We start from the raw sequence: 24,083 nt of genomic DNA, 5'->3' as shown, positions 1-24,083 counted from the left end.
TAATTAAACACAAGAGGCAGAAGTGCAGGTATTGAATTGATGAAGTGTGGGGTTTAACAATGCCTCCAGAATGGCCCAAGCTGCACCCTCCACATCCGTCCCCCCCCTAAAGCGTGCTGCCCTTCCTTGGGCACAGCCCTCACGCCAGGATTGCCAGGGCAGAGCCCCTGCCAGCTCCGTGGCCATCCCTTATCCCGGCTCCTGGAAGCAGAACAGGCACCTGATGCCGAGCAGTGCCAGGTTGGGACTGTGCCACCAACACAGCCAGGCACTCACAGTCCCTGCTGGGCTGGCAGCGACTCCACCATCCCCACAGCACATCCCTGCAGCAGCACAGGTTTGCCCAGAGCAGCTCCCTCTCACCTCACCCCCACCTCATTCCTGAACCCCAGGACTGAGCACTCCAGTACAAACATAGACGCCCACCTTTACTATGCATATTAATAAATATTCTTTATTTAAATTTTTGCACATTGCGCTTTAACATATTACATCCAAAACATTTTGCAAATGGATGTCTACTTTGTAAAATCTTATATTCAGCTCCTTGTCATTCTGTACAGAATTATAGGTACAACATTACTTTGCCACTAGTTTGCTTTTTGTAAGTCTCACAGGAAGAGAAACATTGAATGAAAAGAGATGGCTTAAATTAGAAGAGAGGCTTGCACAGCTACTCAACTAAAAATACAAGCCTGGAGAAAGAACAAAATTAAGGAAATCACCTCCACCAGCCTCCCCCTGGAAAAAAAACCAAGGAAAAAAAAAAAAGAATCACATTAATTTAAGATAAAATTTTGCCGTAAGTCACTAAATTAAGTTTGGAAGGAGAAGGCGCAGTAGTCATCTCGAGTTTCAGTGACAGACAGAGTTGGATCGGGTTCAGTTGGCTCCAGCTGTTGCCAGCCAGCTGTTGCAGACGGGCCCCTTGTGATCGTTGAGGCGACAGTACTTGTTGAACTTCTCCTTCAGGTGCTGCCGGTACTGCTCCCGGTTGCTGTAGAAAGACTTGTTGTTTGCCATGAACGACTGGATCTCGTCCTGGGAGATGAACAGTTCCTCATCAGAAGTGCACTCTGACTCATCCTGCAATGAGAACGGGGATTTCAGAGCTCCAGCACATCTGTCCCCAGCCTTCCCTGGCACAGCAGCCCTCAGCTGGCTGAGCTGGACACCCCGCTCACACTGAGCTCTGCTGGTTTGGGGTGAGCCAGCTCAGTCACGAAATGGATCCTAATCCACTTCAGTCTTAGCACATTCCCACGGGAAGAGGATGGATTTTATCAGAGGGTTTCGGGGAAAAGGTGGAGAAAGAAAAAGGGAAGAAAAGGAAGGGAACGAGAGAGAACAATGAGGGAAGATGAAAACAAAAAAAAGAAGAAAAATAGAAAAGTAGGGAAAGAGAGCAAAGTACCTTAATAAGTGGAAGGAGAAGGAAAGGAGGGAGAAGAAAGCTGCCCAAGGAGCTGCAGTGGGAAGTAACATTTGCGGCCTGAAGGCAGCAATAATGCCCACTTCATGTTACGGAATAATGCAATCCTTGACAATGAGCACTTGCAACACAAGCTCTGTCACTGCATTCCAGTGACAATTTCTCCTCCTCTGCAAAGCATTCAATTATAAACTTCTCAGGGAACATGCACAAGGAACTGAACTGAACACTGGCACTCAATTCCTCACTAGTTCTCAGCCCTGAAGATTAAAGTGGGATGCTACAACCTAAAATTCGAAGGCAGCGGTTACTTACAAGGAGTTCCACTAAGCTTTTGGCACCTTTTCCAGTATCAGGGACAAGTGACATTTCTGTAGGTTCTGCAAACTCTGACACATTTTTCATATGCTCAAACCAAGGCAACTGCTGGCCACTTTTGTCTGCGCTACAGCAGCTCTCAGCGTGTGTGTCTTTGGTCTTGTCGCGGTGAAACTCTGTGTGCGTGAGATTTCCTGAGGTCTCTCTGCTACCTGCATCTGCCAGACAGCTCCCAAGTTTCTGAATCTGAAATGGAAAAGAGCCTGCAATGAACTGCCAGCAATGTTTTAAATGGAATATTCAAGTTTAAGATGGAAGCAGAGGGAAAAGAGGAAGGTTCAAAGGTGAGCAAGGGTAAATATTTATATTTAAACGTGTGCCTGGGGAGCAGGGGGTGGCACATTCACTGAGAGTGAGTAAAAGTGCACATGCTTAGGGACATAGAAGACTTCACCACAACCTACTCTAGGAAGGACCTCAATTCCAAAACTTGGGATGACAAGGGAGCAGGAGACCCCCACTGTCCCATTTTCAGTGTAAGTCTCAATTGGAATTTAAAATCCTTCCGTAACTACTTTTAAATGTAAGCATTTAGAGAAACATCTGGCAGAGCCATGCTCCTTACATGGTCATTCTCACACTTCAAAGCTTTACTTTTCTTTTTCTTCTTTTTGTTTTTGCCTTTTGTGTTGCTCTCCTCTGCATTAGCCCAGCACTCCACACAGCTGTCTCCATCCTCCTCCTTGTCATCGCAGCGATGGACGCAGGCATCGTCCCCTGCAAAACACAGCCAAGTTTCTTTTGAGATGCTGCAGCTCTGGGGATATTAAAGCATCATTATCTTCTTCCCAAACCTACCATTTTCATCATGGTTGCAGATGCCCTCAGTGCAGGCCACGTCCGAGCCCTCCCGGGACCCCGTTTCGCTGCCCTCCATGCTCGAGGAATAGCCACAGTCGCTGCCAGTACAGTGTGGAGATAAACCTGAGACAGAGGCCAAAATTACTGCCATCTGTAGGAACTGCTGCTCATTCTTTAGTTATGCCTCTAACAAGAAAGAATTCTGAGAACCCCAGACAGAAAGGTTTTAAGAAGGGTTCTTAAAAATCGCCTCATTCCACCCCCCTGCCACGGGCAGGCTCCTTTTTAAAAGCAGGTGACCACTGTTCACCCCATAAATGGCAAATGCTTTTTAAAATGAAAAATATTAACATTTAACATACCTTTCTTGATTTTAGGTGAGCCTAATAGGGTACCACTACTAGGACAAGTGCAAGAAGTGCTTTCATTAGTAACAATTACTTCTACACAGTTGTTGGCTTCTTCGGTGCTACCACAGGCTTTGCAGCTGCTTTCCGTGAAGTTTGAGTTCTCCTTCAAACAGAAACAAAAAACACTTGCAGGCACTGAAAGCAGCTCAGCCAGCATTTTTGTAAAGGATACTCTTTCCATGAGAAAAACCAGCTGACACTGACTGATAACAGCATTGCTTAGAATTCTTCACAAGTACAACACAACTAAACAAAACCCCAACCAATTTACCTTGACCCACAGCCACAGCTCATTAAGGTCAGCCAAGAGATCCCCAGTAATAATTGCACTTAAATATTCCCCCTCTCCAAAAATTCAATGGTAATTGTCTACAAGTAGCATTGGAGTCCCCAGGTTCTGGAGTGATCTTTAAGAAGTCACAGTTGACAAATAATCTGCCATAACCTGAACCTCAGGTTTAGGATTAAAAAAAACCCCACCCCACCAAACCCCAAAAGTGGAGGAGTCCCAGGTAATTACTTTACAATGGCTCTGCTCATCTGAAATTAAATTCCACCAGGGACCAAAATGCAATAAAATCCCTCAAGAATTCTAGCATGGAACAGTGAGCTGATGGATGAAGCCCCAGCTATCCACGTTTACCTTTGCCTGATTGATTTCCTTCTCTTCTGCTGCCTGCAGAGGAGCAGGGATCTCACACACACATTTATTTTTCCGTCTGTTCTTCCGTTTTTGGCGTTTCTTCTCTTGTTTCAGCTCTCTCACTCTCTCCTCTTCTGAAAACTCTTCACAGAGCTGCTCCAATCGACTAATGCCCTGCACTTTTTCCACAGCCATCTGTTTACAAGAGGTTAGATCCAGTTACAGAAGTTATCACAATTCAGGCTTTTACAGTTAGAAGAAAGGAGAAGGAAAACAGCCAGTAATGAAATCCCAGGAACACAACTATTGACTACAGGAGAGAAATGCCCACCCAGATGCAGTGATTTAGGCTGCTGGGAACTCGTGTGGGGGAGCTCTGGGTCACACCTATGGCCCAGGTTCACATTTTTCAGTGAAAAGTTGCAAATTTTAACACACTGTTGAATCCATGATACTCTGATCCTATGGGAGTAAAAAAACCCCAAGAACTAAACAGCTCAATGTTCCATTTATGATCTTTCCCAAACTGATTTTCCTCCTCCCTTCTCTGGTGTTTTACAAGTTTTTAGAGAGAAAAGTTACTATGAATGGAAGATGAACACAATAAAAAAGATCATATAAACTGGCAATTAATATTAAGTATTGGTATGTGTTAAAGGAGTTCTGTCTGAAGTTCAGGATCCCACAGGATCAGAGTGCATTGGGAATAAGCTGACCACAAGAGCTAGCAACCACTTTTGTAATTCAAAAGCACATCCTCCATTTTTACTCATAAACCAACCAAAAACTGCTGTATGTAGCCTCAACTGTTTTAAATGCAATCAGGAAGAAAAACAGAATTAATAACACAGAAGGTTCAGTGCACTGGAATGGGCAGCTTGAAAGTAAAAGCAAGCCTCAATCTTTTATATTCCAGTTTATTCCACATGGGAACACACTCCAGTTGTGCCGTGCATGGATGTCACACAACCAAACAAGGGATTGAGTGCCACACCCCTGACACTCCTTCCAGCCCTATGCTAGGGAGCACAAAACAAATTACAGTGACAATGCTGCAGCAGTTCAGACACAAGGTGGACAAAATTCCATGTTTTTACCTCAAAGCTCTTGCGTAAAGCATCAACCCCCAGGTAAAAGAGCATCTGCCACGTCTGCTCCTCAGCCCGCAGCTTCTGCCAGATCCGGTGCAACCTCTCGTACAGGTGGATGCCCAGGCAGGTGAGAACCTCCTCCTGGGCTATGTCTATTGTCTTGGCGTGCCTCTCTCTCCGTCTGGGGGAAAGGGGAACCAAAGCACAGCATTGTTAGAGCAGCTGGAAGCCAACCAAGGGATCAAAGCAGGGCTGACGTGTTCTCTGGAGGTACAACTGCAGCTGTGTTTGCAGGAGCAGCCTGGCAGGGCTCTGCTGTGCTGCATGCAGATGCAAAATAGAAAGGAACAGGTCAAAGCCACCACTGTGGAGCAGCGTTGTGCCTTGCCACCTCTGGCTTCAGCTGCCACATCCTGCTCTTCCTAGGAGGGATCAAGAGTTTAAATGCCAGAAAAATGCATTCTTTTGTGTCCTAAAATTTGCTGGAGCTCACAGCAATTATTTCACCATTGGTTAGGTCAAGCTGAATAAACACACAGGGAATTTCGTACATTACTTACCGTGCAGAGTAAAAACATTTCAGCATTCATCTGTTCATTACCAATCTATTATCTATCACTCTGGTCAATCTGTTAAGGGAAAACTACTATGAAAGGCTTTACCCTCCTCATGAAACAGTTATGACTGAGCTTTAAAGGTATTGAGGTTGGAACTAGATGACCATTTAATGTCATTTCCAACTCATTCTATGATTCTCCAATACTGAGCTCAGAATTGTCCTTTTCACTGAAAGGTTTTAAGATGATTAAAAAAAGGTTCAGAAATAAACAAACAGCTACAAAACTCACTCAAAATCTTGGCATTTGGCTGAACTCAACCAAGGCTCTCTTTCTATTTCGCATATTTGAACACCTCAGTGGACAAGCAGGCAGCTCTAGGGACTCAACAATGAACTGGAAGACATTTGGTAACTCCTTTTCTTCCAAAGCACAGCTGAAACCTTCAAAGCGCTCTCTCCGAGCCTACACCAGTACGAATATTCACAACCACGAGTTCATCACACAGCAAAGAGGCAAAAAGCCACTTTGGGCAAAGACATTTTAGAGTCAAATAAAGAAGCAAAGCGCTAGATAGCCCACTCTAGCCAATTACATACTCATACCCTCCTGCGAACTCGGGCTCGGCCCGGCCCAAGAGGTGCGCGATGAAGTCGGTCTCGCAGCACACGTGGATGTGGCGCTCGTGGGGGCAGCAGCGCAGCCCCTCGTACAGGGCAGCACAGTATCCCTTCTCCTTGCTGCAGTCCAGCTCCCCAATCAGGATGTTGTAGGCACGCAGCACTTTGTTCTTGCAGTCGGTGCAAAACCTGGGGGAAAGCACAAGATCAGGCTGGGTTTGCCCGAAGGCGCTGGCTCTGCGGTGATGTGTCTCAGCTGGGGCATGGGAGGGTCGTGGTGCTTCACAAAGTGTCATTACTGTAATATCATGGCTATTATCCACATCACTTATCCCATTATCCTATTCCATGTTACTAACCAATGATATGACTATCAAGATACCAAACTTCTCCGAAGAGAATCCTTGATTTGAGGAAATTCCCACACAGAATTCAACTCAAAGATCAAAAATCTCAACACTGAGCAAACAGTGCAAACCAGGGCAAAATCCCTCCCTCAAGCAACACATGCCACATCACCTTCTAGCAATTCTTCCAAGTGTACTCAAGTGAGTGATAAGAAATAAGGCAAAGTTTCCCCTGATGCCTGCTGTACAAGAGCAATTCTTGTTTCCACTACAAACATATTTTGAATTATTAGATTGCTGTGCTGATGGCCAAACGAGGGTTATTTATAACACAACATACTCATTTTAAACATGTGACAGCTCATGTGTGACAGAAGTATACTTATAATTAAAATACGAGCAAATTAAGCTCATTCTGTGTCATAAGAGGAGTAACCTTCAAGAGGCTACAAGATCTCTTGCTGGATGACTCTAAAAATGCAAGTCAGACAAGCTGCTCACATTTCAGCTCAGGAAGCTGGCTCCCCATGCCAGCTCTGGATGGTGTTTTTCCCTTCCCTAGTGTCTCCAGCCACTTGACAGCACTAAGTCAAACATATTTTGCTACTGTTGAGCTACGATACCTGTCTGCTTTCTGCGGTGGAAGGAGAGAAAACAGCAGTATTATTGCAGGTTAGCACCAGGAAGGCAGCCAAGGCAGTGTTTAATGTCACAGGAGATTAAAGTTATTTTGTTTCCAAAGTGTTATTTCCACAGCACCACCACCCCCGCACCCATCTGTGCCCCCACAGTTCATATCAGAACCTTGAGACTGCTGGAAATTAACTTTTCAATCAGCACAGTAGCTCCTGTGCACATGCAACTATAATTTAATGGTTTATTTCTGCCCTGCAAGAGAGATTTACCAGCACCAGGCATAAACAAGTGGTTTAAAACAGTGCTTTAGAGGCAACACCAAGCCTAAAATCTGCTTGCACTAGTGCAGCTGACAGGATTTCGAAATGGCACATACTCCCTGAAAGCCTAAAAACAGGCACAGCCCAAGAGCAGAGAAAGAATGAATGAGAACACACAGCTTTTAAACATTAAACTGTAAATCATGATTTAATCCTAGCCAAAAATATTAAGACAAGCAGCTATGACTTCACTACATCAGAGGTCTCCACATTTTCCCTTGCATTGAACACAGAATATTTCACCATCTTTGTCTCATCAGCCTGGCAAAGTCCCCCATCACCACCAAGCTGAGACCTTCAGTTTCACAACTTGTTTGTATTCACATACATTTTGAATGTTTTGATCTCCTAAAAGCACGTGTTTCTCAGCAGGCAGCTGTGGTTTGCTCCTTTCACATACCTGTGTTTCCGTAGGTAGGTCTCTAACGTTTCTAGGAGGCAGCTCGAGTCAATCAGAACCACTTCATCCCTGCACTCCTGGGACATGAGCTCCCACACATCCATCCAGCAACCCCTGTGAGGAAATGAGACACAAAACTCTGCATTGTCCTGCTGGGGGTCAGCAAACAAGCCCAGCAAAGCCTCATTCTTTACCTGACTGCTCCCTGGGAAGGTCCATAGCAGAAAATGATGCTACACTTGCTCTCTTTCCTCTTCCTGTCTTCTCTACTTTTCTTAACTGCTTTTAATTTCTTTGAACTGAGTCTGCTACTGCTCCTTTCACTGTCACATAGTATTACCAAACATTTTTCAGACCTATAACATATATATTATCAGCTAGTTATTTTTCCTAAACAAATCCTATGGAAAATGCTGCTCTGTTCCTTGATTTTATTTGAATTCTTTATAGGTTAAGCCTATATGTATATCTACACACCATCTGTGAAAGTTTGGGTCAGAACTGAGATGCAAATTTTGCTGTTCACGTTTATAACCCAGATTCATCAACTTTCTAATGTTACAGCTGCAAACCAGTCATGATTTTCAGAATATTACTTTAAGTATAAACACATACAAGTTTTAATACTTGTCAGCTGAAGACAATTTGGTAAAATAACAAAAGAAAAAAAAAGCAAAACAAAGAAAACCCCAACAACTTTCACCATAAAATATCCTACCTCAAATTTCAAATACTTGTTAGTATATCAAAATAATTTTACAACTCACATTGGGATGTGCTAAAAGTGAGCAAAAAACAGACTTTAAAAAACAAGTCATGGTGATTTACAGGCTTGTCTACAGTTAATACTTTATCAGATTGCTCACGTCTGTCTTACAGATAGAGCAGGAAAATGGGAAGAAGCAGCCCTATTTCCTAATTAGAGGAGTTCTATGTGCCATTACCCAGTTTGCCAGGTCATAGGCCTTGCATTTAGGAGAGTTTCAAATGCTCCTGAGTCCCAAATGGAGCTGAGGAGCCAAAAGCCAGGCACAGACTGAGGACATCAAGTAACCCTCGAGTGGCATTAGCTGCTTACATAACTCCTCTAATTAAACACCCAGCTCCAACTCAAAGCCTTTTTTGTGTAGAGGAAATGCCCAACAGATGCATCTCATCTGAAGGAGTTTCTTGTAAAGATGTGGAGCAGGAGCTCTACAATGGTAAATGAAGTTTGTTCTGTGACAACTCTGTGCCTCCACAGCCCAGCCAGAGCCTGTTTATTTGAATTTCTATCAGTACTGATACACTCTGGTCACTCCTGTACAGAACAGAGGAAGGGAGTGCAAGTCCTGCTTCCTTAGCAAACTGCACTGCTTGTCCACAGGCCACGTTCTCTGATAACCCCAAAGTTTTACCTGCAGAGTATAAAATACTGTGCTTCCTCATATTCCCTATTAACCTGCCAGCATCCAAAAGAATAAGGGGATTTATTCCAGCATGAATTGAGGAAATAAAAGCAGCATTTTCCTCTTTATTCATTCAGCTTCAGAATTGTTCTACCTCACCAAAGTGCTAACTTCAGGTTCCACAGCATCTGTTCTCACACAGAAAAGATTAAGCTTACTAAATATACAAAAACCCCAAAACCCACTTTCACAATGCTATGAATTTGCTTTATTTAAGGAAGAAATATATATACAAATATACACTTCTATACTCTCAGGATCTTGTGTAACATAAGCTTTAAACTAATTTTGTGAAAGGCCTATAACCAAAATATAATAGAAGATTATGATTAGTTCCCAGTATCCTCAAGCAGCACAAGCAAAAATCAAGTGTCAAATTCCACATGCCTGGTATCCCAGGGGATTTAACTAAACCCAGAGAGACTCCAATCTGCACAGAAAAAGACATGTCCTGTAACTGGAAACCATGAGCAAGCTTTCACAGGTTGGAGGCTTAACCAGCAGCAGAACACAGCTGAGTAAAAAAGGTTCAGACACTCCAATTAAGCCCAAGAGAGTAATTTATTGGTCATCATATGAAAAAAAATATAAAAGAAGCCACCTCACAAACAAGAAACCTCCCCAAAATCCACAACAGATTTACAGGGAGTGTTCTGCTTAACCAGCTGGAATAAATCATTTCAACTTCAAGACAGAGGCATATATGCATATTGTTCAGTGGTGTATTCAAAACATGCTGTCACTTTTGAGAAAATACATTTTATGGAGTTCCAGTTTTAACCCTGCATCCAACCACAATAAAGCCCTTGGTTAACAGTTGTGTAAGGCATTTTTAATAAACCCAAGCAAAATGATGGATATTTATTTAGCATTATTCTCAATGTGAGAAAATCTGCTGAGCAACCATTTTGGTCTAGAGCACAAAAACCAGTTTGTCTTTCTAGAGCATTGTTTATATCACAGGACAGAAGCCATCCATGCCCTGAGCATGCCCAAAACTCCTGATGCTTCTCTTCCTCTCCCCAACAACTATTTAGGGTCTGCTACAATCCAACTGCTACTCTGGCAAACAGATCAGAGCATAAAAATTGATCTCAATGCTTAAAAATAAATCAGCGCCTATACTTTGCTTCCTGCTTTTTGCCTTTCTTTCAATTGTGCATGTTAAGCACAGACTTACCCCAAAGGTTTTGGTTTGTGTGTGTCCAGGGAGTGTAGCTGACACCTCTTGTTCTTCTTACTTTTGGGAATTGCATCAATCATGTCATTCAGTTTGGACCTATGGGGAAAAAAATGCGAGGAACATTGTATTCTGAAAACCACTGGATCAGGTTACACTACTTTCCCCATCTCAATCTCCTCAATTCTGCACTAACCTTCCCTACTTTTCCTGCTAACTGGAGCAAGAAGAACGAGCTGAAGGCAACTGGAAGGCCAAGGCACACTGTGCTGAGCACTCACTGTTTGCTCTGCTCACAGCTGAGGAACTAATGGCACTGGAGCATTTATTGTGCTCAGCAAGGCCAGAAGGCTTCACTTTCTCAGTGTTAACCTTTCTACCTAAGAGCAGCAAGCTTTGGTGGAAAAAATCAACACTCTTATTTTTGTTATGTGCCAAGCAGTGAGGCAAACACTCTTCTTCCAGAGACCACGAAAAACCCCACAGCGCCCGTATCAGATTAAGGACCAAACATCAAATATTGGCATCTTTCAACTGCAATCATGGCACTGAAACTGGTGGTATCAAAGATTAGGTTTGCTTTTTCCCCAGTTTAGCCAACAAGTGGCTGTAATTATGGATGTTGAAGAGGAGAATGTGTTGTGACAACTCAGCACCGCCAAGGAGGCGACGCGCAGAGAGTGGGGCCGGCGCGAGCAGCCCGCAGACACTGACCCGTGCACGTAGAAGAGCGTGTAAAGCTTCTTGGCATCAGTCATGCAGCTGCGGGTGACTGAGAGCACCCCCTTGGGCCCCACGGTGAGGGGCTCCAGGGCAGGGTTCCCTGACTCCACCAGCTGGGAGAAGAGGCGCTCCACGCTGCGCCGGCAGCCCACGCACGGCACCAGCTGCGACAGCGCGCTCAGCACCTCCCGCGACGTCACCATCATGGCAATGTTCAGGTCCTGCTGCTTCAGCATGCTGTGTCTCTGCAAAAAAACCACAAAAATCAAATCATTCAACACTTCTTCTCTGGGATTTTTTCTCCTCTTTGTTGCCTCCTTTCACCACAAATGCTGCTTCAGAGTAACTGTCCCCGTTGGGAAATCCTGTTTCTCCACCTCAGCACAGATGTTGTGGGAAAAGGTCTCACACACAACAACTGCAAGTTTTCATCTTCTACTCACACTCCTTTCATCTTGGGCACGTGGAAAGGAAATTCACCAACGCTCACTGGCATTTATGGAAATCTCGTTTACAACCAGCTTGTTCTGCTCAGACCATGCCAATTTAGCAGTATTTTTCCTGGAAGGCTAAATGCCATTTCCCATTACAATCCTACTAGCTGGAATTAAAGAAAGCATCATTACTACTCAGGGTGAAGCCTCTGACTTCAGTAGTGAACATCCAATGTCTGCTATTAAGAGAACATTAATGAGAACGCTTTCCAATTTTGCTTACATCAGTAAATGATTGTAGATGTGTCTCCTGGCCCCTGTGTCAAACACATCCAGGTACATGTCCCCACAAAATGCACATATCCTTCTGGTCCTTCTCACTGCTGAATTACTGCCATGGCTTTCAGCAGCACTGGAGTGCCACCAGCAGAGGTGTGCAGAGCAGAGGATCCCTTCCTCACACCCCAACACACAAACCCACACTTGAGTTGTATCTGCACAGGGAATGTCATGTCACCAGAGTATTTTCTGTACTATTGCCACATCACACCACTCCAACACTCCTCATGTACAAAGGACTTGCCACAACTTTGGGGAAAAGGAAGAAAAGACCACACAAGACAGCAGAACTCACATCCACTGAAAAAGGAAAGCATTCTCAGATCCTTCCATGCAGTATGGAAAGCAGAGGTACCATCAGGTAACATTTAAGGTTTGTGCTCTTAGAGGAAGAGCCCATTAAATCATCTGCCAAGCACTATCACTCTGCAATAACCCTCTTTCCTGTAATTAATTGCAGGAGTCACAGCAAAGCAGGAAGGAGCTATTTTCACAACCCAGCTACACTTGGCATGCAGCACGTGTCTGCACTGCTGCTGTCAACCCTGAGCGAGGCCATGCAACTGCAGAGCAGCAAACTCTGCCCCTCTGGACATCAGCTGGCACCATTCTGCACCTGCTACAGGTGTTACAGCTATTTTCCAGAGGTTGGCACATCAGTTTCTAGGATTAAAGTTTCTGGGGTACCACAAAACCAATTCTCACTACTTATCTATATAAAATCTACAAATTGGCACACAAATTCTGCCCTGGCACTAATCAAAAGAACTCAACCTCAAGCAATCCACGCTTCCACTTGAAAAGGCAGCTCAAAACTGCTCAGAAAAACAAAAATCAAGATGTATTTAGAAGCTGTTGCTCCCACTGTAGGTTCTGAGCTCTCAGACACGCAGCAATTGCCTCCTGACAAGACAAGATGCAATAAATGCTGTGGAATCCAGAGCACAGTGAAGCCAGTGCACTTTGGTACCAATGTGTGACTGCTCCCAGGTGCTGACGTGTCTGAGGCATTTCCAGGGTCACAACCTCCCAAAGAAGCAAAAAAACCAACCTGAGGAAAGCAAAAATCTCACTTCTTAGGAAACATTATTTACCTGGATGAACTGTTTCAATTGTGCACTGTTATTCTGATGTCCGTCAAGGTTCAACACATTATCAGGAAATTCCATCACCATCTATACAAGAGAGGAAAAACAATTTAAAGAGGAGCTTTCAGACAAAATAAACAAAGCCAAACAGAGCATTAGTTGTTTTACTTTCTTGGGGGAAATAAGACTGAAATTATGTTAAATGCTCATTCTTTTCACATAATTACAGGAGCTTGGGAAAGGATAAAACGAACTGTTTCAAATAGTGACTGTTTCAGCAAAGTAATAAATGCTTCATTAATATAATGTTCTAAAGGTAGTTTATAAATGGCAACTCTTAAATAGCTGTTGCTAAATGGACCATCAGTATTTATATTATCATCTACACGACTTGAGACCCTGCTTCAGCTAAAACAAACAAACAAAAAAACTTCAACACACTGAGATCCAAATGGACCCAATAGCTTAACTCAATTTATAAAGCTCTGAGGAAACAGTCACAACAGTTCAATGACAGAGTCAACTCCTCCAAAGGCTAATTTCAAACCATATTAACCCAACAAGGTACTCCAAGGCATAGTTTGCTTTGTGTGATTGCAGCTGCAACTCTCAAGAGGCTCAAAGCAAAATGTTAAGCCTACAGAACAATGTGATTACTTGTAAGTAATTAATAACATTTCTTATCAAATTACTGAGAAACAAAGAGGGCAATTTCTTGGGAGGAGGCAGAAATCAGGAAAGCAACTTTCAGCCAAAAATCCAACTGTGCAACCATGGAATAAAACGAAAGCAACTAGAAAAAAATGTGTAAAGCCTGGCTTAGCTCTCTTTTCTGTCCAAAATGAGAAACAGGGAATTTGTCAATATGAATACTGAAAGTTCACTTTAAAATCTGAAAGACAAAATAACAACTCTGGTTAATAACTCCAATGCAAATGAACACCAAATAAACTGTCTGATTCATCCCTTTTCCTCCTTCACCTTCCCTCAGCTGTCTAGTGAAGGCAGAATTCCCTGCTGTCTGCCTAATTGCCAACTCTACCTCCAGAGAACTCACACACTCACTTTTCCAGGCACACAACACCACTCCAAAATAAACACCATTTCTCTGAGAACAAGGCACTATTTTGCTGTCCCATGTGCCCCAATCTGAGCAGAGGCACAGCTGCTTTATCAGTGTGCAGAGCAAGGCCACTGCCAATCCTAACCCTCAGCTCCTTTTCCAGCTTCCCTCAGCCCTGATCCCTCCCCACCAGTTTCTGCTGCAGATTTGCAGGTTTCCTACATCACTAATGTGGTTTTTCTGCAGGCCAGGAACTACAAGCAAAAGTAAAAAGCTCTATCTGCTAATAACACAGACAAGAGATAAATCTGCCTATTTCTCCCCCCTCACCTTCATCTCCCACTATCAGACAACACCCTGAGGTATTTTATACAACAGAGCTAAAGAATCAAAGACTAAATTAATTCATGTGTCTGATGAGATTTTATTAAGTGGTTAAACATCAACCACCATCACACCCTGAACTGGAAGGGAAAAAAAAAAAATCCTGTAATACCACATCAAATGGAATGCCTTCTAGAAACCATAAAAGCTTCTTAAGAAATGAAAAGGGTTCAATATTGAAACCTCCTTTAATTTCTGGCTGAGCCAGAAGGAACAGGGAAGTGTGGTGGTGAAGAATCCACTCAGGGCAGCAGCATCTCCCTGCACCTGAGCTGCTTCCTGGCCTACTACAAAGCAACATCCCAGGTGAAGAGCACATGGGCCATTCACTGCTAATTTGCAATCACTAATTCACCGATTCCAGATTCAAGGCACAGATTCCAGCTGACTAACAGGCTCCTTGGTCCCATTATTTTTAAAATTTGGGTTTTCAGAGAGGTAACAGAAGCCAGTTACTATCAATATCCAGCATTATTTTTTAAAGATAGTGCTGCAGATGTAAAATTCTGTTTCAAAGACAGCTGCATGTCTTGTAATAGCTCTCATTAAGTATTTAAAAAATAAATTATAGATGACAGACAAGGAAACTCAAGAGTTCATTCACTTGCTTCTGCAGATTTCTTTTTTTTTAATAAAAGTCTCCAGAAACCACCTAAAAATCCAAATACTTTGTAACAACAGTAATAGAATGACCAGGAAAAAAAAAAAAAAAAGGACACAAGGTAATATTTTCTCATAGTGAGGATGACTTGCACTTGCATAAAATGCCTTTCCTCCAGATATCAAACTGATTTACAGTTAGAGGACCCTTTCAGACATGAGAATGGTGTAAAAAGCAGAAGGGCAGCAACAACACAGTGCAATTACACAAAGTCTGGGCTTGGTGTTAAATTCTGGGACTAAACCACAAATGAAATTTTAGGTCTGCTGAAGTCATCTACCAGGTAGAGCTGAATTTTCACTCTCAACCTATTACACACAACAAAAATAACAAGAGCATGGAAAGTCTACATGACATAAATTAATGAGTAATTTTTTATAGGAACTCCAGGAAGGAGAGGAAAAAAAAAATTTAAAAAAAAATAAAAAATGAGAACCCCAAGAGCTTAAAACCAAAAACCACATGGAAAATGAATGGGCACAATAACTTTCAAGGTGTGGCCAAGACACCAAAAAACTCAAACTTGGAATATTCCTGCACAGCACTGAGTTTTCCAGGTCATCAGCCCCTCTAGGAGAGGCAGATACTGCTTTGGACAACTTTAAGGGAAACTCTGCCTAATACCTGAATACAGTTAACCAGAGAGAACCCAAAAATACTGATTATATTTTGTAAATTAATGATATGCCACCATTCAAATTGATCAAAACTGAATCACAGCAATAGAACTTCCTTCAAATGCAGCAAAACCAGCTGGGGCCTGTCTGAAGATATTCAACAGTTTTGTTCTGGAAGGTGGAAGAATGGTTTGGGTTGGAATGGAACATGAAGATCATCCAGTTCCAGCCCCCTGCCATGTGCAGGGACACCTTCCTTAGCTGATAAAACTCGGGGATTCTTCCATCCTAAACATTAGATTAGGAATTTAAATCACCCCCACTTTACATCACTTAAAGTAACAACACTTACTGTCTCGTTGTCAAGAGAAATCAAATATGAATCATTAAGATACAGAATTACACTAAGTGTGATATTATTTTCAAGGCATTTTCATGCTTTAAGAATTAAAGCAAAGAGCGACTGGCTAGTTAGAGAATTTTTTTTTCCATTTGCTCCTACAATACAATTTTTCAACCTTCCTCTAAACTCACAAGGAGAAGGACCAGAGAACCTGCAAGCTGCATTTAGTTGATTTTTTTCCCTGAATCTTCTGGAAACGGCCAAACCACCACGTTTTCCAATTCACAGCAACACCCTGAAATGGGAACTCCCCGATTCGTTACATTTCTGCAGACTCGATATAACCCTGACTTCACGCCAAAGCTTTCGAAAATGCCTTCAGCCTTTCCTCGGCTGTTTTAAGAGCAGAACAATCAGGAGGTTTGAAGCCGGGCTTTCACGTTAACATGGCTCCCTTCCTTCCCAGCTGAAAAATGGCTTTGCTCCACCCTTGAGCACCGAGCCACGCTCGTGGCTCCGGCACAACTTGTGCACAGGCCCCGGCACAGCGCGAACTCCCTCATTATGCGGCTCGCCCGCTTTCAGAGCCGGCCATCAGATAAAAAAAGTTGCCACATTCAGCTCTGTTAACCCCAAGTGTTGCAAAGTCCCAAAGATTAAGGCTGCAGGAGCCCGAGGAGGAGCCAGCGAGGCCCGGAAAGGAGGAAAGGCCCGGCCTGGGAATTGCAACACGCGGGAGGCGCGGGCACGGCGGGACGGGCCCGAGGGACTCACCGTGAGGGTGTCATCGATGTATAGGGGGATCTGCCGCTTCTCGAAGGGGAACTCCTCCTCGCCGTCCCGGCACACCGCCACCAGCCGCGCCATCGCTGCTGCTGCTGCCGCTTCCTCCCCGCTCCAGCCTGCGGGCGGCCCCGGCCGGAGGTAAACACCCGCCGCGCTTCCCCGCCACACTTTCACCAGCAGCCGGCACCCAGCCTGCGCTCCCCATCGCCTGATTCACCACGCCGAGCCCGGCCCACCCACCCGGCCGGGAGGGACCCGCGCGGGCCGGGAATGCGGCAGCACACGGGCGGCGAGCCGGGCACGGCGCGGGGGGATGGAGACCCCCGGGGGGAAGGGGGAGATGGAGCCCCAGGCGGGATGGAGATGGAGGTCTGGGAGGGGAGATGGAGCCCGCGGGGGAAAATGGAGCCGCCACGGGGAGATGGAGCCGCCGCCCCCCGCCCGCCACCGGCCCAGCGCGGCCGCCGGGACCCGCCCAGCCCGGCGCGGCTCTGCGGCTCCTCCGCCGCCCCCGGCCCGCGCTCCGCGGGGGGAGCCGCCGCCTGCCCAGCGCTGCCCCGGGCGCCCCGCGGAACGGCCCCAGCGCCCGCCCGTCGCCTCCCCGCGGGCTGCAGCCCGGCTGCCCCGGCAGACCCACCCCTTCCTCCCGTTGCTGCGCGGCCTCGCCCGGCTCCCCACGCGGGGCTGCGATGGCGGGAGCGGCCCGGCGCGGCGCGGGGGATCCCCTACTGCCGGCCCTCCCCTCGCCCCCCCCGGCAGCGCTGCCCCGCGGCCGGCGGGCCCTTACCGGCTGCTGGCGGCGCTGGGCGGCCCGGGCGCTGTGACAGGCGGGCGGCACGGCGGGTCCCGGAGCCGCCTCCTCCCTGCCCGCCCCGGGGCCGCCCCGCCCCGCTCTCGCGAGAGCCGCGGGCACCGCCCGGGCCCGCCCCGGGCACCGGCCGGGCCTCGAGGCCGCGCGGTGCAGCGGCCGCTCCGGGCGGGCGGGAGGGACGCGGGGCTGTGCCCGCGGCGTCGGGAACGGCTCCCGGCGCTGTCAGGAACGGCCCCGCCGTGCCAGGAACGGTCCCCGGGCCGGCGGTTGGGCCGGGGGCGGGTGCGGGCCCCGGGGCGTTGGGGGTTCCAACGAGCGGGGCCCGGCCGGGCGTTAGCGCGGGTGCGAACGGCCCCGCCGGGAGCACGGGCCGATACAAACGCGCTGAACCCAACGCTCTGAGGCACGGGCAGGGGGGCGATTTTGGGGTGTCCTGTGCAGGGATAAGCGTTGGACTCGATGTCCTTGGGGCTCGGTAAATTCTCCGCCTCAGACGCTGCCCCGGCATCAAACGCAGCTCAGCCCTCGCTGCGCTGGTGCCGAGCCAGGCAGGGCAGGATTTAACAGCTCTGCTTGGCGCCTGCAGCAGCCCAGTGCAGCCGGCTCGAAATCTTGTGGCTGCCTACATTAAGGAGCCCAAAAAAAAAAAAAACCCAAAAAAACAACAACAAGAAAAACGAACCCTAAGTCTTTCTTGAACTATTGAACAATACAGCTGACCTGTTCATTCTTGTTGTGTATGGATATAGGCACTAAAGCCCTCACAGGAAAGTGCAGGGGAGGTATTTAAGGAGCAGTCTTTATGTTTTCTTGTGTCTGCATAAAAACGATGCTTAGTGGAGGAGTTGCTGTTCTCGAGCTCCTCGTGCAGCAGCTGTAAGGAGAACCACATGTGGAGTCACGCTGCTGCACGGTTTGCAGGCGGTGTTTTCATGGCTTTCTGCAGCAGAAAAGCTGGGGTTTTGTAACGAGGGATAGATTCTCACACCAGAGCACTCTGAACCATGCTGAACTTCGGTCTTTGCAGGGATGTGCATTCCTGTGGTCGCTCCCCGGTCCCAGAGCATGGCTGGATCACATCAACAACCACTGTCCCAGGTTTTGTATTCTTGGAGTGCACATTGATAAAAAAAGCACCATTACATTTCATACAATTTTTATCCATGGATCTTTAATGTTCCTTTAAGTCGCTGGAACACGTGGCTTGTTTGTTATCTCCAAGGCGGTGGAAAGGCAGCCAGCCCCTTCCTGCGTTCATTTGCATGGCCCTCTTTGCCTGGAAGAAATACCTGTTCTCTGGGACAGTGTGGCTTTGAAATAGGATACTGCCTGGAATCTGACTTCAAAAGAAACACCACTGCAGCTGGGAGACGAGGCATGCTAGAGTTGCTCCTTAAAAATAATGAGATGTGTTAAGAAGTTAGTGATGTGTAATAGAAGGTTAAAGATAAATGTAATCAGCTCCACTCTCCCACCATATCCCAGCATTTTTCTACCCTGCAGCTCTACAGAAAGATCATTTGGTGAAATTATGGCAGCAAAGCAAAACAATTTCTGTTTCCCTTTGCTTTACTATTGTTGAAGTAGGTGACACCTTATGGTTGAACCATTAGTCTTCCTACTTGAAATATCTTAAACTTTTACTGGTTATGTAGCAACTAAATAAAAGTTTCTGATTTTAAGAAATGCACCTTTAATCTGTACAAAGGGTTGTTTGTCTAAACACAGCCCAGAGTGAATTGAAATGCAGAGTTCCTGCTCCTTCCAGCCACCCAGCCAACAGCTGTGTGGAGAACAGCAGTGTCCTGGTGGTCACTTTTCACATCTTTTCAAACCCCAGCAGAGCTGTTTGCTCATCCTGTGATCAAAGGATGCTCGCTTGCATCTCTGGGTTCTCTCGGAGGCCTGGGCAATTATCTTGTGCTCATAGGCTGAACACTCAGCATTCATAACTACACCAGTTGCTTCAGGGCAGAGCTCAATGCATTTGTTATCGACAGCAAGCAATGAGAATTAATTGTGTCATTAATTCACTGGGGAACAGCTCGCAGAATCCCAGAATCATTTCGGTTGGAAAAGATCTCTGAGGTCATCACCTGTGACTGATCCACAGTTTGTGAACCAGCCCAGGGCACTGAGTGCCACATCCAGTCATTCCCTGGACATCTTCCAGTGCCTGACCACATTTTCCATGGAGAAATTCCTCCTGGTGTCCAACCCGGCCCTCCCCCGGTGCAGCTTGAGGCCATGTCCTCTTTGTGTCACTTGCTGCCTGGGAGAAGAGACCAAACCCACCCCACCACAACCTCTGACTTGACCAACCCTCTTACTCCTCAGGGCTTTAGAAGCAGGAGAAGTCTCAGGATGAGAAGCTGGCGTTGGTGAGAGGGTTGTTCTCACTCCGGTGCACACAATCCCCTGGGTTTGCTGCTCTTGTGGCAACCACGCAACCACAGCTGCAGGTCTGGAACTGGCAGCACCAGCCCGTGTGGAGCTCGCCCAGCAGACCTCCCACGTCCTCCTGCTGCCCCGGTGCACTTGGCACCTGGATGCCCTGTGCTTGTCCAGACACAGCTCTGCCTGTCACACCCAATTCGTTCTGAATCACAACGACAGGCTTGTGCTCACAGGCAGAACTCGCTGCAGGTTTTGGGCTTTAAATATTTCAAAAATAAATATCCATGAGTATTTTTGCATAAATGAGTAGTGCCTGTCGGCTCAGGAGGGAGACCTTTCTTCCCTCGGCAAGTCTAGGAAGTGTTTTAAAATAAACACATCCACCAGTTACCAGAAAACTCTGCTACAAACTGACAACTGTTTTTAAGAGGTTGTTGCCAGTTCTTGCATTTGTCCCCAGGATAATACAGGCTGCTTTGCTTTAATTCTCAAGACTGCACAGCTTTAAGTTGGAAGCAAACAAGCATGAACTCAGTGTGGCCACAGCCCGTAATCCTCAGGCTTCACCTTTCTGCTGGCGAGGGGCTTGGAGAACCTCATACATTTATAACTCTTCCACAGCACGTCTGTCTTAAGGAATCTGATTTAGTGGCTTATTCTCCAAAGGTTTTATGATTCATCACTTGTGATAGACAAGGAGAAATATGAAATATGGCCTATGTGTACTGCTGTAACTCCACTGACATTGGACATCTATCATCAGCTACCATTGGTATTCTACTCCTAAAGTATTTATATCCCATTATTGAATTCCTCACAATCTTCAAGTGTATTCTCCTCCCAATGACTTTATGAGGTCAGGAAGAACTGTCACAGTCAGGAAAGGGAACAGAGGGTGTTCTGCTCTGGCCTTGCAAGGAAGACTTGAGAAACTGAGCAGCTCCCTTCTCAAGCCATTGCCAGAACCCTGACCCAGTGCACTGCACTTCTTTCCATCTGCACCCTGTTTGTTTGCTAATAAAAATTAATGTTCCCCCCTTGGAGACATCTCTGCTGGCAAAATATTCAAATAGAAAATTCAATGCGCTGGTCTGCAGGTTGGAGCTGAATTAGTTTGGTGTCTTTGTATTTTTTTTATGGAGTGTTGCTCTTACTATCTGCACCACAACCTCCAACAACTGCTTTATGAATTCATCTGCAGTTGAGTTTATCCTTCAGAGCATCACACTTTATCTCAGGTCTTCATTTACATTCATCAGTGGGGATGGAAGTAAAATTTAGCTTTAATTCAAAGGCTAATTTAGGTTTCAGTGTATGATTAACATTCCACAATTACTACCATCAAAGTCAAGCATATGCATAAGTCTCTGCAGGACTGGGGCCAAAACGGTTTCAAGTATCCACTTATTCGATACATTTTATATAAATAATTATTCTTATCTATTATTTATGCAAGGGCCTTAACTAGGTAAATCTTGATACAGCTAGGCCTCTCTCTCCATATAATTACTCATCTTCTTACTTTTCATCTGGTTTCTACTGCACCTTGTTATCTAATTCCTTGGGTATGAGCACACTTCACTAACTGTAAATACAATTTACTCTCAGGAGCATCAGGAATATTCAGCAATCTCCAAACCTAAGTTTTCAGGATAACGTGCAACAACTTCCAACAGGTAAGATCATTGACTGTATAATTTGGTAAAACGAACCATTAAAAAGCAATCAACACCAAATAATAAAAAGCTCTGCTAAATTATAAATTATTGCAACACATCCAGGAAAAATACTGATTTTTCCATTAAATACCATCATTCAACTACAGCAAACAAAGTCCAGCTAGTCCACTCAGCCAAAGTGGAATCACCAAAACTTTAATACTATATTTCTGGCATGCAATATATACATAATTAAACAGTTAAAAAACATGTACAAGTGCAGTATGCATAATGTAAAGGCAGCCTTGCTGTGGATTGTGTCTATCAGGATGTTCACAGCACCAGTCATAACATTCGCTAGCAAGAAAAACAGTAATTGATTTTTGTTAATAGCGCTAATCAGGCATAGCTGTGACAGCTTGTCTTGCCTTCCCACCTGCACGGCCTCCACTCCCTTTTTCCTGGAATCAGGGGGCTGCACAACCTTCCAGCAGCAGGGCACGCTGGACCCCTCGACCAGCAGCTTTGTGAACACCAAGGCGAGGTCAGTGAGCACGAAAAAGCCCAGCAGCAGCAGGCAGTGGGCGAGCACCCAGGTGCAGAAGGGCAGGTTGGCCACGCGGCGGGACACGGGCTCCGTGCACGCCTGGCACAGCTGCAGCAACACCGACAGCACCAGAACGGCCAGAGCCAGCCCCTTCAGGGCTTGCAGCCAGCCCCTCACCGAGCTCCTGCGCTGCAGCAGCCACAGCCCCACCTGCACGCTCGCCAGGTAGATGGCCAGGTAGCCAAAGAGGGAGAGCAGCCCTTCCCGGTTGGCATCGAGGAAGCCGAGCCGGGAGTTCCTGCCGTCGCTGCCGTGCAGGATGAACGTCTTCAGAGAGGTAGTGCTGAGGAGCAGCTGGTAAAGCACAGCCAGAGCTAGGGCCACAAGCCAAGCCTTATGTTTGGGGAATATGGCCAAAAGCAGAGATGCTGCGAGTCTCACTGATGCCAAGGTAAAGAAGAAGTTCCAGTGCACCCCGTACTCCGAGGTGTGCTCATGGTACTCGATGGATTTAACACTCAGCAGCCGCCCCATGCCGAGGGAAATCAGCGGCCACACAGCAAACACCTGCCTGGCCAGACTGGAGAATCTGGGCTGTGTCGTGTGAGACTTCTGTCGAACCTCAGGGCAAACAAGAGCATTTCCAAAGATAAAGGCTCCCACCCCCAAATCCATGACTCCGGTGCCATAGGTCTCGGCCTTGGCGTATCGCCGGGGATACTGCGGGAAATCCACGGCCAAAATGCTGATGGATGTCAGCACGTTGACATAAACACGGAACACAGTTATTGCTGGAATGCACTCGGGATCCAAGTATGCCTTCTGAAATTCTTTTACAATTTGCCCAAAGGGCACTCTGGCCTCCTGTTTTCTCTGGCTGTATATTTTGGAAAATATTCCGGCACAGAAGGCAGCAAGGATAACTGGTATGAAAAAGATGATTGGAGACAAGACAGTGCAGGAGAACAGGAGAGGAGACACCAGCACCAGGAAGTCTAGCAGCAGGCTGTACTTCCTTGAGCTTACAGGTTTTCCATGGTGCAGGTAGTACAGGATCAGGAGGAGCCCTCTGAGGAGCAGGCACAGCGGAGGCAGGGACAAGCCTGCGGAAATTTCCAGCAAACTCGTTCCGTTTAGGTTGCTGATAAAGGCTTCTTTCAGCTGTTTTTGGGACATTCTTCTTCCTCTGAAAACACAAAACATGAACTTGAGGTACATTTGTTAAACGGGTCTCAGAACTCCTTAAAAATGAATCAGTTCATTAAAACAACATTGATTTCAGAAGCTATTGAGTTACTTTTCACTTTAAAGAACACAGAGCAGAGCACTGGAGCTGGCCAGGGAAACCAAGGACAGGCACAGGCTTGAGAAAGCTCCAGCATTTTATATCCTGCTGTGTTCCAACAAGGTGCTTCATGGATTTTTGACGGAGATCTCTAAACATCAAATACTCCACTAAGTATTCACATGGTGAATAATCTTACTGCTCTATAGAACATCCTTTCCCATATTCTCTAGGGTGTAAATGGCAGAGACACCTAAAAACGTGGCCCTAAAGAACTTTGTGCTGCCTGGTCAGTACAACCAGCAGCTGCAGCCCCCAAGTGCCTTTTCAGGGCAGCCCCAGCCCCGCTGGGGAGAACCCCTCGGGATGTAAAAAGAGTGAATTAATCACGGGTTCTGCTCAGCCCCGGGGCGGAGCGGGAGCTTACCGGGAGCGGGGGGACGGATGGCGCTGTGGGGACAGAGCCGGCGGGGCCCGGGGCCGCCTCCCCGCCCTCACCGCCCCGGCCCGGAGCGGCCAAGGGTGAAGCGGGCTCGGGGGGTAAAGTCGGGCCCGGGGGGTGAAGCTGGGCCCGGTAAAGCTGGGCCCGGTAAAGCCGGGCCCGGTGAAGCGGGGCCGGGGTGAAGCGGGGCCGGGGTGAAGCCGGGCCTAGTTCCCCGCCCGCACTTTCGCCGCTTCCGCAGC

At 46.5% G+C, this 24,083-nt stretch overlaps 2 protein-coding genes across 6 annotated transcripts; both read right to left on the bottom strand.

The window, feature by feature from the left end:
- Positions 1–432: 432 nt before the first annotated feature.
- On the bottom strand, positions 433–17,577 carry GGNBP2 (gametogenetin binding protein 2). 4 transcript variants are annotated; one of them, XM_015646688.3, is made up of 15 exons: positions 17,489–17,577; positions 16,690–16,817; positions 12,854–12,934; positions 10,978–11,231; positions 10,264–10,362; positions 7,830–7,991; positions 7,636–7,749; positions 5,912–6,121; positions 4,762–4,936; positions 3,665–3,859; positions 2,974–3,124; positions 2,609–2,734; positions 2,376–2,527; positions 1,748–1,996; positions 433–1,086 (listed from the first exon to the last, which is right to left on the bottom strand). In XM_015646688.3, exons 2-15 carry the CDS (start codon positions 16,780–16,782, stop codon positions 883–885), a joined length of 2,265 nt encoding a protein of 754 aa, XP_015502174.1. In that variant the 5' UTR covers positions 16,783–16,817; positions 17,489–17,577; the 3' UTR covers positions 433–882. The 4 variants fall into 4 exon arrangements, with proteins under 4 accessions (XP_015502174.1, XP_015502175.1, XP_015502176.1 ...); XM_015646689.2 differs by having other exon boundaries at positions 798–1,086; positions 5,918–6,121; XM_015646690.2 differs by lacking the exon at positions 7,830–7,991 and having other exon boundaries at positions 798–1,086.
- A 1,086-nt stretch (positions 17,578–18,663) lies between these two features.
- PIGW (phosphatidylinositol glycan anchor biosynthesis class W) lies at positions 18,664–24,077 on the bottom strand. Of its 2 annotated transcripts, none has more exons than XM_015646695.3 (2): positions 22,004–23,807; positions 18,664–18,904 (listed from the first exon to the last, which is right to left on the bottom strand). In XM_015646695.3, the coding sequence occupies exons 1-2, from the start codon at positions 23,330–23,332 to the stop codon at positions 18,893–18,895; spliced, it is 1,341 nt and encodes a 446-aa protein (XP_015502181.1). In that variant the 5' UTR covers positions 23,333–23,807; the 3' UTR covers positions 18,664–18,892. The 2 variants fall into 2 exon arrangements, with proteins under 2 accessions (XP_015502181.1, XP_015502178.1); XM_015646692.2 differs by lacking the exon at positions 18,664–18,904 and adding an exon at positions 23,827–24,077 and having other exon boundaries at positions 21,744–23,300.
- Positions 24,078–24,083: the final 6 nt, after the last annotated feature.

The sequence above is a fragment of the Parus major genome, chromosome 19, assembly GCF_001522545.3.
Source record: "Parus major isolate Abel chromosome 19, Parus_major1.1, whole genome shotgun sequence".
Taxonomy (NCBI): Eukaryota; Metazoa; Chordata; class Aves; order Passeriformes; family Paridae; genus Parus; species Parus major.
This window is presented reverse-complemented; position numbering and strand designations above follow the sequence as displayed.